Source organism: Amblyomma americanum, chromosome 4 (genome assembly GCF_052857255.1).
Source record: "Amblyomma americanum isolate KBUSLIRL-KWMA chromosome 4, ASM5285725v1, whole genome shotgun sequence".
Classification (NCBI taxonomy): domain Eukaryota; kingdom Metazoa; phylum Arthropoda; class Arachnida; order Ixodida; family Ixodidae; genus Amblyomma; species Amblyomma americanum.
Window position 1 is genome coordinate 203,605,946 of NC_135500.1, and position 14,587 is coordinate 203,620,532.

At 47.2% G+C, this 14,587-nt stretch overlaps 1 protein-coding gene across 1 annotated transcript; it reads right to left on the minus strand.

Moving 5' to 3' along the window:
- Window positions 1-4: 4 nt before the first annotated feature.
- Spase22-23 (Signal peptidase complex subunit Spase22-23) lies at window positions 5-7,746 on the minus strand. The gene is made up of 5 exons (XM_077663043.1): window positions 7,519-7,746; window positions 7,325-7,398; window positions 7,115-7,191; window positions 6,246-6,361; window positions 5-250 (listed from the first exon to the last, which is right to left on the minus strand). Exons 1-5 carry the CDS (start codon window positions 7,659-7,661, stop codon window positions 121-123), a joined length of 540 nt encoding a protein of 179 aa, XP_077519169.1. The 5' UTR covers window positions 7,662-7,746; the 3' UTR covers window positions 5-120.
- Between the last annotated feature and the right edge of the window lie 6,841 nt (window positions 7,747-14,587).

Consider the following 14,587-nt stretch of genomic DNA (forward strand, 5'->3'; position numbering starts at 1 on the left):
ACAGTGTAGAAAAAGCGCCATTTATTGCCCCCCCACCACGTTGTTGCTCCCTAGGAAATGTGTAGTGCCACAATTTGTACAATGAAATTAAGATAATTTACAACCACCGATGTGCCATCGTTACACCCTTGAAGAGGTGTATTCCACAGGGAAGGCGAAGGAGTGCATGCCAGTACCCATGATGTTGGGCAGACTGCCTGCATTGGGGATCACGTTCCATGACAAGGTGAGCGTGACATTCTTGTTGCCCCTGAAATCATAGTAAGTGCCACGGTCATCCTCGAACAGAGCAGCACAAGGCAAAAAGAAGCTTCAAACAAGCTAAATCTTTTCAGTGCAGCAAGCAAATTCAACACACTGCAGCTCAGCTAAAGCATTTTTCTGTTCAAACAAGCATCACAAACAGTTGCTACCACAGGATGCATGCCAAACCTTGGCAATGAAGCTTAAGAATGTGTACAACCTTGGTCCTCATTCAAATATTTTAGTGCAGCCATGTTACTTCAACACTGGTGCAAAGGGAAAACCATTGATGCATACTGGCTGAAAGTGTGAAACCGACGAAGTTCAGCGAAAAATGTTCTCTCGATACCCAGCTCATGCGTGTGCAACCACTGCGGGTAGTACAGCAAAAGGTGTTGCCAAAATGCAATACACAACCTCGGGAAGCAGCCTCTTTTCGTTTATATTGCTTTTGCATTAAAAAAATCCACAACTGCCAATGTGTGAACGAAGGATAAGCCACGGTGGCACGCAAGCCTCAAAGGTTCAAATTTCCCGACTAATGACATGTATGCACTCTGCGATGTTATTAAATGGTGCTGATTGGTCTACCATTTGTAAGAGATGTTTCAAGAGCTGCTGACTGCTTTGTGTTCTGTGATGACACAGAAACACATTATAGTAGTCAAGGGTTTGACGGCAAACCGTATGGTCAGGAATCATGGTGATGAGGATTGCTGGTCACTGGCCAAAGTCACAAGATGAAAAGACATTTCGGGAGCACTACGGCTTCCTTGTTCACTATGAAGCAATCGGCGCACGGATCTGTTCTTTTGTAGCACCCAGTAGCGTTTTTAATAGTTTAGCATAGATAGGATGTAGAGTTCCGTGGTTCCTGTTTAGTGTGTTAAACGATGTCTGTATGATAAGAGACTCAAGATTCTGCCGTGCTGATGTGTTCTTTTCAGTTGTCAATATTTTTGCTTGATCCCAGTTAATCACGTAGCCGGATTCTTGTACAAGCTCGGCGATGGCGTTAATTGTTACTTTCTGGTTTTGGACGTCGTTCTGGTGCTGTGCCAGGCATCACAAAGTCCTTTGCCTGAAGTCCTTTGTTTCACCAATATATATTGATGAGCAATCGGCGCAGCCAATTTCATACCCAACGACTGGAAATCTTTCACGAGGGAGCTTGTCGTTCATGTTCACCAGTTCTGTTCGCACCTTGCCAGCGGGGACGCGCGCGATGTTGACGCCATGCCTGCGGAAAATATGTGCAAGCGCTTCGCTAATTCCCGCTACGTATGGGGCAGCAGCTCATTTTTCTTTTGGTTTTTCCGAGTTCTCGCTTTCTTCGGAGGCACGCTGATTCACTGGCATCCTTCTTTCGGTGTTCCAGATGAAGGAAAGAGGGTAGCCGTTTCTTCACAGATCGGACTCTATTCTTTTCATTTCGCTCTTTAGATTGGCATCTTGACTGCAGACCTGTCTGGCACGGTTGATCAGGGAGACAACCACAGACCGTTTGTGAGCGACTGGGTGCACAGAACTGAAATATAGGTATCTTCCAGAGTGCGTAGGTTTGCAGTAAACATTAAATATAAGGCCAGTCGGAAGCACGGGTTACCGTGGTGTCCAGGAATGGGAGGCAGCCGTCGGTTTCTTCCTCAACAGTGAACTTGATTGAGGGTTCAGTGGGGTTCAGGTGGTCCAGAAAAAGGGCCATGTGCTTGCGCTCTAGGACACAGAAACAGCCGTCCACGTACCTTAGAAATATTTTTGGTCGCGGCTGGAAAACGGTTAGGGCTTTGTTCTCGATGACTTCCATCGTGATGTTCACCGCTGTCGAGATTGCTGCTCCCATTGCTGTGCGAAAGTCTGTTGGTAAAAGGTGCCATTATATGTAAAATAGGTGTTAGCGAGACAGAAGCACAGTAGCTCACAAAGCTCTGCTGCGTCGAAAGGGGTCCGATCTTGCCATGAGTCCTCATCCTCGAGACGTTGCCTGCAAGCTTCAACGGCCAGGTTGACGGTACGCTGATGAACAGTGAGCAGATGTCGAAAGACACGAGCATGTCGTTGTCTTCAGAGACATTGGCTTTTGTTTCTCTTTTTCCAACCAGTGGAGCCAAAACACCATGAAGGTGCTGTGACAGCGAGTGCACAGGAGACCTCCTGAAGTCTACTATTGGGCGTAGAGGGGTGCCTTCTTTATGAACCTTTGGAAGCCCGTATATGGAAACCGTATTTGGAAGCCCAAAGGTTCATAAAGAAGGCACCCCTCTACGCCCAATAGTAGATTTCAGGAGGTCTCCTGTGCACTCGCTGTCGCAGTACCTTCATGGTGTTTTGGCTCCACTGGTTGGAAAGACAGAAACAAATGCCAAGAACTCATCCGATTTTATCAACAAGGTAAAAACCAATGTCCCTGAAGACAACAACATGCTCGTGTCTTTGCACGTCTGCTCACTATTCACCAGCATACCGGTCAATCTGGCCATTGAAGCTTGCAGGCAACGTCTCGAAGATGAGGACTCATAGCAAGATTGGACCCCTTTCGGCGCAGCAGAGCTTTGCGAACTATTGCGCTTCTGTCTTGCTAACACCTATTTTACATATAATGGCGCTTTTTACCAACAGACTTTCGGCACAGCAATGGGAGCAGCAATCTCGGTGACAGTGGCAAACATCACGATGGAAGTCATCGAGAACAGAGCCCTAACCGCTTTCCAGCCGCGACCAAAAATATTTCTAAGGTACGTGGACGACTGTTTCTGTGTCCTAAAGCGCAAGCACATGGCCCTTTTTCTGGACCACCTGAACGCCATTGAACCCTCAACCAAGTTCACTGTTGAGGAAGAAATCGACGGCTGCCTCCCATTACATTCCTGGATACCACGGGAATCCGTACCCCGACTGGGCCTTATATTTAATGTTTACCGCAAACCTACGCACTCTGGAAGATGCTTACACTTCAGTTCTGTGCACCCAGTCGCTCACAAACGGTCTGTGGTTGTCTCCCTGATCAACCGTGCCAGACAGGCCTACAGTCAAGATGCCAATCTAAAGAGCGAAATGAAAAGAATAGAGTTCGATCTGCGAAGAAACGGCTACCCTCTTTCCTTCATCAGGAACACTGAAGGAACAATGCCAGTGAATCAGCCTGCCTCCGAAGAAAGCGAGAGCTCGGAAAAACCAAAAGAAAAACAAGCTGCTGTCCCATACGTAGCGGGAATTAGCGAAGTGCTTGCACGTATTTTCCGCAAGCATGGCATCAACATTGCGCACGTCCCCGTTGGCAAGGTGCGAACAGAACTGGTGAACGTGAAGGTCAAGCTCCCTCGTGAAAGATTTGCAGGCGTTGTGTATGAAATTGACTGCGCCGACTGCTCACCACTATATACTGGTGAAACAAAGGACTTCAGGAGATGCCTGAGAGAGCACTAGAAAGACCTCCGAAACCAGAAATTAACAACTAACGCCATCGCCAAGCATGTGCAAGAATCCGGCCACGAGATTAGCTGGGATTAAGTAAAGAAATTGACAACAGAAAAGAACACATCAGCATGGCAGAATCTTGAGTCTCTTATCATACAGACATTGTCTAACACACTAAACAGGAACGACGGAACTCTACATCCTATCTATGCTAAATCATTAAAAACGCTACTGGGTGCTACAAAAGAACGGATCCGTGCGCAGGTTGCTTCACAGTGAACAAGGGAGCCGTAGTGCTCCCGAAATGTCTTTTCATCTTTTGACTTTGGCCAATGACCAGCAATCCTCATCAAACACATTACAGGATATGTAAACAAGTTATGAAATATCTAGAAATATCTTTTCATCTTTTATCTAGAAACATGTTTTAAAGAGCAAGCCATACTGTTGTGCATCATGAAAAAACAGCAAGGCACACAGCCAGCTACTGCACCAGAGAGCAAATATGCCTGGCAAGAACACAAATGAACTCCTGAAGTTGTAATTGGCATTTGGGTGTGAAATAATTCAGTTACAACCACCAACTTTGAATGTGTTACAAAGAAAGCTTTGCCTGAAGGACTTCACCTGTGGCACTAATGCTGGCTTTAAGTTTTATGGAGTGCTGTTCCAAGTAATGATGATAGCTATCCTGATGGAGAAAAGAAGAACTGGGTGTATTAAAATGGGGACAAGCTATATTCTTTGCATGAATCCCCTAGCTTCATAGCAACAAGAGTGGGCAAGATAAGGCTGAAAGAACACAGCCGTGCCTTAAATCCTCATCACAGTTTGACAATGACTATTGAAAGGGAAGGAGGCACGCTGAGATGTTATAAAATGGCCCAAAATCCACCACATATGAGTGAGGCTAACCTGATCAATGGTTGTAGAAGTAAGATGGACAAGAGGGCATTTGCATGACACATATCTAAGTTAAGAATATTTTAGCTTGCATCATATTTTCCAAAAGGTAATTGAACAAAAACTCTGCCTCTTGCTTGTACAACAAAAAGGGTCAATGTTTTAATCATAACATTTTTGCCCCTCAAGCTTGTGGAACATTTCTATTAGATTGCAATGGAAACCACAAAGCACATTCACGCAATTCAGAAACCAGAGTATAATACAGCATCAACTGAAAAACATACAACCTGTATGAAAGAAAAATGACAACCCTGCACATATTGTTTGAAGATGGCTTGCTGCTACAGCAATAGAGTGGATGGAAGAAGCATCTTTTGTGAGAACTTTGAACATGGCTAAGTCAGCTGCTGGCACTGAGCCACCTGCAAGGTTAATTTGGTTTGGTTTGGTTTATGGGAGTTTAATGTCCCAGAGCGACTCAGGCTATGAGGGACGCCGTAGTGAAGGTCTTCAGAACTTTCGACCACCTGGGGTTCTTTAACGTGCACTGACATCGCACAGTACACGGGCCTCTAGAATTTCGCCTCCATCAAAATTCGACCGCCGCGGCCGGGATCGAACCCGCGTCTTTCGGGCCAGCAGCCAAGCGCCGTAACCACTCAGCCACCGCGGCGGCAAGGTTAATTTAAGGCCAGTCTACAAACAGTTCATGCATACCATCCACTCAACATGCCAGCCAGGCAACAATGACCAATAACGAAGGATGTGAAACTACCATGAAAACAAAGATGACCCACACCTCAAAAGTAGTCTATCCTCTTTGGCACGATGAACTTTTTTGCAAAATAAGGATCTGCACAATTTTATGTGAGCTACTGTATAGCTGCCCTTCTCAATGAATATCAGGTCGATGTCCAATATATCCCTGGAATGTGTACCAGATGCATAATATAATGGGTTCAAATGAAGACAATGTCCACCTTGCTTAGGTGGACTTTTGCCGACAAACTAAGTGCACTAATAGTACTTTTGCTTCAAATGATACACACCACGTACACAATGCTATTTTCATGTATTAAACTGAGCTGGATGAAGATGTTTTGGATGGTTTTTCTAGGATGTAGGCTAGCTTTGTTCAATAGAAGGACGGCAGACTGGGCGAGTTGGTGTTCCATGGTAACACGCGTGTTCAGCGCCGTGCTTGTCTCCTCCTCTTTCTGGTCCTGTTGTCTAGCGCTGTTTGAATTTTCTTGTAGCTTTGTTCATGTAGCGGCACTGATTTACTGGGCAGTGTGAAAAAGCCTTGGTGGCAAGATGTGATTAAGATCGTGGCAATGGCATTTCCACTAGAAAACTTGTAGCCACAATCATTCAAGTGGTGTCAAATATCAACTGATCTTGATGCAAGTACAGTGAAATCGCACACAACACACACATCAACAAGACGCATTTTGACACCATAAAGATTATGCTTGGCAGAAGAGCTGAGGCAATGTTTCTGGACTAGCTATGACATTTTCTGTTAATTTCTCTTTGTGTGACTTGCACATGAGAAACAGCCAGCCTTTTAATTTTTTCGTTCCATGTATGCTGTTCCAGGGTTTCAGAGATGACTGCATTTTTTAGAGCACTTTAAAAAACAGGCACCATGTAACACACAGTAGCTGTGAAACACTCACTTCAGTCCATGGCCGTCATCCCAGAAGTAGTATTTTGTGTTTAGATTCTTGTAGTCCAAGACAGCATTATCTCCTCGCCTGATAATTTTGTCCCACAAGACAACTTGATTCAGGGCCTGAAAGAAATTAATCAGCAGCTCACATTTAATGCAATGTGTCGAGCTTAAAGAAACTTATACTACCAAAAGCGGGGCTACGCGATGCAGATTTTGAGCCCTAAACATTTTGTCAAACAATCTGTGCACCATAAAATCTTACATCAGCACATGCAAGATGGAGGGTTCATGGATGCATATCCTGTACGTCTGTCACCTGTTTGTAATATTTTGCATCATGAGAAATCAGAGTGACTAGGACGGTTACACAGACAGGCTGCTAGCCCCCTTTTTTTTTCGCTCTTTCCATGCTCTTTTTTTGCACTTTACTAGTCATAAAACATTTCATAAAAGGTGCCTGGAGCCATAATGAACCATGTTTTTTCACACAATCAGTATTGTAATTTCTTCCAAATCTATCTTGCAATCTATCAACCTAGAATTATTTTATATTGGTGTTCAGTGTCCCTTAGGCATGTGGTCATGTTTTCTTTGGTTCTTGCTGGGCAACTTTGGTGACTAACATGGTGATCTTTTTTCTTTAAGTTGTCCAATTACTTGTAAAGATGGAACTTATTGAGAGCACGTACGAGTTCGAGCCGAATAGCACATCATATTTATAAGCTCACTACATTAAATGACTACATTGCGTTAATTCTACGTGTGCTGCGAAGCGATAGGGATACGTAGAACTCACTTTCATTTACCACTGAACGCCTTCAAGAGAAAAAACGCAGAAATGCAGTTCCTCTTATCAAAATGATATTCACTTACATTGCTTTCAGTCTCGTATTCTGCGGTCACGTAAAGGAACAGCTGTTTCACATTCCAGTTGAACAGCTGGGTAAGGTCTGTCTTGGAGTCAAGGTTTGTACTCACGACAGCAGAAATAACAGGGCACAAGCACTTGAAAAGCATCGGCAGCTGGCTGTTGAAACACACCTACTGCGTAACATTACTTCACCGTAACACTGCAAAGGATACTGGCTTTGAGGTCGAATGTAACAAAGCCAAGATCGTTCTTTCCTCTTGCTGTACTGAAGTCCTGGACATTCTTGCTGAAAGAGAAGGCGATAATAATAAAGCTGGTGCTAATTCACCTGGTCTTGTAGCCTGTAGTAGTAATAAAGCTAGCTATAACAATTCAGAGCTTCGACGACCAACCAAAGTAAACTCACACGACAGCTTTGATGGATTGTAGCTCAACATCAGACTCATATCGATGGAATGCTGTGGACAAGAAACAGCAGAAGGTTAACGCTGTGAGTACGCTTAGCGTAAACGCGAATATCGCGTTCGCTCGAGAAATAACTGTATTCATAGCTGCTTTGAGCAAACACACGTAATCAAAGCTACAGCTACTACGGCGACTGCAACAAGCGACGTGCCAGGAAGCCGGCACAGTGTTGTTAGCTAGAGTCTACTATTCGTTTTCGGCTAAACTGCGATCGTGTGTAGCATTTTTACGCCACCTTATAAGGACGGAATGACACTTTCAAGAGCTAAACACAATATCCTGATCAAAGAGGGAGGTATGACACGAGCAGGCAACTTGTTCCAACTAGATGTGACTAAATAATGATAAATCAAATGCATTGGCTTTGAGGAAAGGAAAGACGCAGCAACCGTTTCACTCGGTGGACATGGACACCTCACCTCAGCTGCCTCACCGCGGGGGAAGGGGCGGTGTGGGGGTGTGAACGGAGGAATACATAGATGGAAACTCTATAGAGCACATCATAGAGGAAGAGGAAGAAACGTGCTATAATTGAGGACTCCGAATTAACTGCGGCCACCACGGGGATCTCTAACGTACCAGGCAACAACAAACATCCTGAGGACGTCCTCAAATGGTCAAACGTCCTCATCCCGAACAGGACATTCTGAGAGTATCTTTTGAGTGCATCGACGGCTAAATGTCTTCGTGAAGATATCCTCAGTTTGTACTTTGTTGGACGACTCGAGGATGAAAATTCCTCATATGTCCCGCAATCGTCCTATCGCGCAGGACAATATTGGGGATTGAACTGAGATCAAACCACCTTTATCTCTCGCACTCGGCTATCATTAATTAAAGACTGCAGGTTAATTAAAAGACGTGTGTGCAATAGTGATCTTTTCAATTCAGGGAGCAGTATTTAATTCCATAGCTCTCTAGCTGCGACCCTGGGCATGGTAAACATCTCATTTCTTATTACGGTCAGCTTCTCTTACATTAGTTTTGAATACTGCACTCCTGTGAAAAAAAAAGCTCTTGATAAAAATCCTGAAGCAGTACTGAAAACGACTCCAAACGTGATCCTCAATATATCCCGAGTATGCACAATGGACGGACAAATGGATCCCAGTTGGACTGCTTGAGGACCAGTTAAAGAGAACCTGAAGGCGTCTAAACATCCTGACGCGGACATCCAGGTCATACTCAGGACGTCTTTGCGTTGTCTGGAGTGTGCTAACATCGTACAGCACACATGGTGTCTTTTGCCTTTCGCCTCTATCGAAACGCGTTCGAACGCGTTGCGCTAACCACTGAACCACCGCGCGCTGATCAGAATGAATAAATTTACTTGGGATATCCTGTATGGCATCGGAATGGGCCCTGTCTTTGAAACAGTTTAGGAAGAACACTACGCCTAGCGTATTTCGAAGTTGGCGCCAGTTATTCAAAAATTATAATCGAAAACTTGAGGACATATTCGATTGAATAATTTTGAATATGCACTATTTAATTCGTTCAGCGAATCGAATAGAAGTATATCTAATTCGTTATTCGAAAGTTTCGAAAATTGCAACACTCCTAGGAAGAACTTCCGTGCCGTGTCGGAATGGATGGATGGAAAACTTTATTAAGCAAGCGAGTTTGGACCGTGCAAGGTCTCAGGGCCACCACACAGCCCTCACATTACGCGCATGTGTCCAGGCCACGTAGGGCCATGGCACTGGCACCCCGGTTCACACAGCGAAGTTGCGTGTCCGGGTCCTGCGACGCAAGGAGGGCCTCCCATTCCTCCCATGTACCGATGGCGGGCTGTCCCTGCGGGGGAGGATCGGCAGGGCAGCCGAAGAGGATGTGGTCCAGGGTGGCGTGCGGAGCTCCGCAGAGAGTGCACTCTGGGGAAACATGGCGGAAGTAGGAGAGACGCTGAGGGGTAGGAAGAGTTCGGGTCTGGAGTCGCCTCCAGAGGATTTGTTGGGAGTGGGATAGGCGGGGGTGGGGAGGGGGATAGAGTCGACGGGCAAGGCGTGCTTGTTGAGTTAATTCTGAAAACGTGTGTGCCCGCTCCCTCGAGAAATCCCGGCTGGGGTCGCCATTTGCGGAAAGTGAGTCTTTCCACCCATACTGGCGCTCGTATAATCTTCTCTATGATGCTGTCTCAGCTTTCGAGCCGCGTCTACATGCAAAATGGCATCAGTATACCAGTAGCAGTAGCAGTACTACAAGGCCAAATTTACATGCTGAGCAAGTGGCATATATGCTAGGTAGCTACATCAACACTTCTGCACAGCGCACGCGCCATTTTAACTGCCCCGTACACGGATTATCGACATTCGATCTTCCTTTTAATAGATTTCATTTGAGAATTCTTGGATGCCCAGAGGGAAAGAAAAAAAAACATTGAGTCCATTTGGAAAATTCCCAATTGCGTTTTTGGAAAAAATATCACAGCATGGTTACCACTGTTTAAAGCGAGATTCAGCGACGGCTGTTGAGGTATTACTCTCCCTCCTGCTTCCACGGGTACCACTCTCGCAGTTCTTCCCGTGGCAAGCTGTACTCTCGCCAAACCCTCCTCCTTACACGGCGCCACCTTCCGGCTGCGCACTCCGCCCTCGTCATACCCTACTTCCATAGTAACCACTCTCCGGGTGGTTCCCGTGGAAAACCCTCTGCGGTTGCACACTCTTACGATCTCGACAAACCCTCCACCTCAACGGTTAACACTCCAAGTGCGGTAGCCGTTAATTGCGCGTTCTTCGCAATCGGCATACCCTCCTCCTTCCACAGTAACCATCCCCCTCCTCCAATGGTAATCTCCCACCGGATCGTTGGCGTCATTATAGGCAGGGTGCCGGAGGTGCGATCTGCGCCGGGTCCAAAGCTCAAGTGGGTGCGAGGGGGCTGGGGGGATGCAGTGCCTTTTAGAGCACAGCTCTTACGCGCCCGTTCATGGATTCCGCGTCGTGGTGGTCGCCGTCGTCGGCGGCGTAAAACGCCACCTGGCAACCGCGGCAGGTTGTAGCAGAGCGAAACGCCACCTGCCACGGTGAGAGCGGAGGAATGGGCAAACGTGAGGTGGCCGCCACGAAAAGATCCCGGACGGTGGCTAGTAGTGTTCCTGTATATGCTCCCTGCGGGGATATGCTCCCTACGGAGATATGCTCCCTGCGGGAGCATATCTAGGAACACTAGTGGCTAGCAGCGTAATACGCCACCTGCCAGCGGTGGCAGGCGAAGAGCTGCGCCCAATTTCGCATTACCGGCTATCGTAACTGCCTGTCAATTTTTGTAAGGCGTAAGCCTTACTTGCCACATTGAGCGAAAACACGTCCATGTGTGGTGTGTGTGTGCGCGTGTGACAGAGAGAACGCTCGATGGTACCCATAATAGATGGCGCCTTCATGCAACCTGGCAAGTGGCGGTGAAATTAATAATTGGTCGGCGCGAGGTTGCTCTGGGAAACCTGAATCGCAGAAGTTCCTCAGCTGGGAGCACCTGTCATCCCAAGACAGTGGCGCACTGCTTAACCGCTGCTCCACTGCGCGCCAGGAGTGGTATGAGGGATCTGTGAATGTTAAGCGGCGAAAGACCAATTCTGCATCATGCAGATGTGCCATCATTCCATGCAGAGGTAGAATTGCCAGCTGCGTGGAATCGGATTACATCACGCCACGGCGCTCGGCGACTGCGTTCACGAAGTGAACGGGCGGGCTTACGCCTTCTCACACGTAAGCAGTCTAAAGTGTCTCTGCTGACTTTTTAAACTCTGGATGAGCTCAATGTTTCAATGGCGGAACTCACACCCTTCTCTGACATCGTTTGAGAGCGCATTTTTCGTCGATATAATTTGGCTGTGCAGACACCTCTAAGTGGCATGCATTGACCTGGAGGATCGAGTCCAAGCATTGGTCAGCATTGGACTCCTTCACATTCATCCCTCAGTGCGATTTTTTTTTTCGCGCGCTGGTTCTATGGCTTCCACTCAGCGGAGAAGCCGTTGTCTGTCTGTCTCGAGCCTTCTTTTGGCAGGAGCCTCACCTGCCTCGGTGTGCAGATGGCAACCGCCTGGCTGGCAGGTGAGCCACCTAGTCACGTGACCTTATGACATCATCAAAACCTACCCACTGGATTGTGAGCAAACTAGTCATTATGACGAAGTCTTTGTCGATATTTGAATCTTGCCCCTGCGTGTTTTGCGCCGTGCAGTCTTTATGTGCGGTGGTGGTCGCCTGCACACAAAGATGGAACTTTCATAAACGACACGTAACAGAGCAGGATGAACAACTCGTGGAAGATGAATGCATAAGGCCGGTGCATTGCAAAGTGACATACGGGAAAGACGAGAATTTATCTAGCGGAATTTCCCAAGCTGGAATAAGGTTTGAAACACGCTGTAATTACTCATTAGCATCAGGTACGACGTAGCCCGAATTTTTTCCGAGGGGGGACCGGACCCTATGTGCTTTCATACCGAGAGGGGAGGGGGGGGGGTCGCTTTCTATAAACCTAGTTGTTCCTAATGCATGTAACTTGAGTGTGTCCGATTCAGCTTTCGCGCTCTCTGCAGCCTCCCCCTTTATCCTTTTCACTTCTCATTAGCGTAGTGCTTTCTCCGATAAGGATTTGTTCCATTTTCGACCCGAGTGGATTCCCTTTGCCCTCATTAGCAATGAAACCAGAGAGCAGCGTTGTTCACTCCCCATGTATTCGCTGCTTGCCCCACAGCCGAAGTTGATCCTCCGCACAAGGTAAGAAAATCTGGTGATTCCAAATTCTTTCACCACGATTTCAAGTTTATTTCAACATCCCCAGGATCCGCAATACAAGTCTGCTAGATTTTCCAGTCTGGTGCGATAACTGTGCCTCTGTGGTGCATTTTCCTTAAATTCCCTAAATCAGCAGCCTTTCCACGCTGCGTCGCCTTCTCGAAGCTATGATTGTAAGAGATCATTGTCGTCTTCGTCCGGTAACTCCATCCCTCCTTGTTGCTCCGCCTTCGACTTTCCGTATTGCTCACGACGTTCTTCTGTCCTTTAACCTTCATCTGTTTCTTCCGACTTTCATCAACTTCTTCCCGGCGTTCGTTCCTCTTTGCCACCAGCGAAATGTTTCTTGCCAGTTCACACACTCAAAGCCTTCTCGCCCTGCGTAGCCCGCTGTCGCCTTGTCTTCAGACCCATCGCAAAGCAGATATTCTTACGTCTCGGTACTGACGGCTGCACCAATCGCGATATTAATTTCCTTGTAATTGTGTTATTTCCTATCCCAACGAACCGAGTCAGCGTCTTTCAATTTCCAAGGGCAAGGAAGCGATGAAGAGGGTCCGCAAATGGGAACCGGGCAGCGAAGCCCGACTGTCCTTGTAGAGACAGTGGTTGGGCCCATTAGGCTACCTCGAAGGGGGATTAACCGGCGCCTGCCGTGGTGTTAAATGCTGGCGCCTCTACTGCTTTGGACCACAGTATACATACCTGGAAGCGTACCCCTCGGTTCAATGTCCGAGCAGCCCTTCTTTACGCACAGGGTAGTTTTTCTTCTCGGCAAGAGCCTCTCTGCTCGGTGGTGCAGAACGCTGGAACTTAGTCCGCTCACTGCGGAGCTTAGTGCGCTCACGTCTTCACGCCGGCATCTGCTAGGGAAGGGAGGGGGGGGGGGGGCGGGGTCCTTTCTCGTGTGCCGAACACCGTCCGGTTCATCATCAGCCAAAAGCCTATCTTCCCGTCATTTTTTTTTCAGTTTGGAGAAAGAAAAGAAGCAACATCCAACGCAAGCACCACTTTCACACTCTCGGGAAAGTTGCCGAAAAAGAAGTGCAACACCCGTTTCCGGCAATCCATGCACTCGATCGTTTCTGTACCTCCCAAGTGTTATCGCGCTGCCTTCGGAAGGGCCAACAAGAAACCCCAACCTCCCCCCTGCCCCCCCCCCCCCCAAAAAAAAAAAGAAAAAAGCGAATTCTTCGTAGCGTGCTGTCCCTCTCTTCGGTGAGCAGAGAAACAGAAAACCCAACAACGCGATGCCCTCCGCGAGTGCTTGTAAGCGTATGATGCGTCCGTCGATGGTGCCGCGTTTAGGTCTTCGTGATGCACGTCTTGTATAGTACGCCAACTAGAAGGGTTGGTGCACGAAGTTGCTCTTCAGGGCGTGAGGTCCTAGAAGGGGGTGCTTGAGCCGGTCGATGATGCAGCTGACAGGGATCAAGAACACACTGACCATGGTCTTGAAAAGCTCATCCTTTCGAGTAGCGTGTTTGCTGGCAAGCAAGGCTCTGCCTTTTCCAGCCTCCTCGTTGAGAAGCTGAGACTCGCTGCGATCCCATCGACGTGGCCGGTGGACGGCTTCACGACCAGGGATGTAGACTGCTGGTGATTCCGCCAGCATTTACTGCCTCCGTACTCGCAGCCCTTTTTCATTACGTGGCCAAGCAGCACCATATGCTTGCGGGACAAGCGCATTTTTCAACGAGAAATAGTTCATGAATGCAATTTTTTCATATATCGCAAGATTTAGCTATAACAATCAATTAATATAACCGCAGACCTCCACCTCGGCTGTTTGCATTTTTTGGCTCCCTATTAGCGTTTTGCTATCATCAAAAACGCCCCACATTGATTGTCTGTGGCAGTCTCAGCTACTCGATGAAAGCGACATATAAGCTTTAAAATCAAGATTCGCATAGAAAGAATGGGCCGTTATCTTGAATACTTCCATAACAGTACCTTACAATAATCCAATATTCAAAGATTACGTCCAAGAATCCTAGACTTGAATCATCGAAGATATTAACAACGATGTGCAGAAAAAAGGACATATAGCTCCTGTGTATGTGAGATAAATGCTTCCGGCATGAATATATTCCCGGTCATTACCAATCGAATCTGGTTCCCCCACATGCGCGGTTTCCGGGACATCGTCCGCTCGGGCCACCTGACTGCGGTCAGAAGCGCTTTGTTTGTTAAGCAGGCTACTTCTGCTAACAGTTTAGTTACGCGGCAAAGCCAGCTTTATTACCGAACAATAAAAGCGTT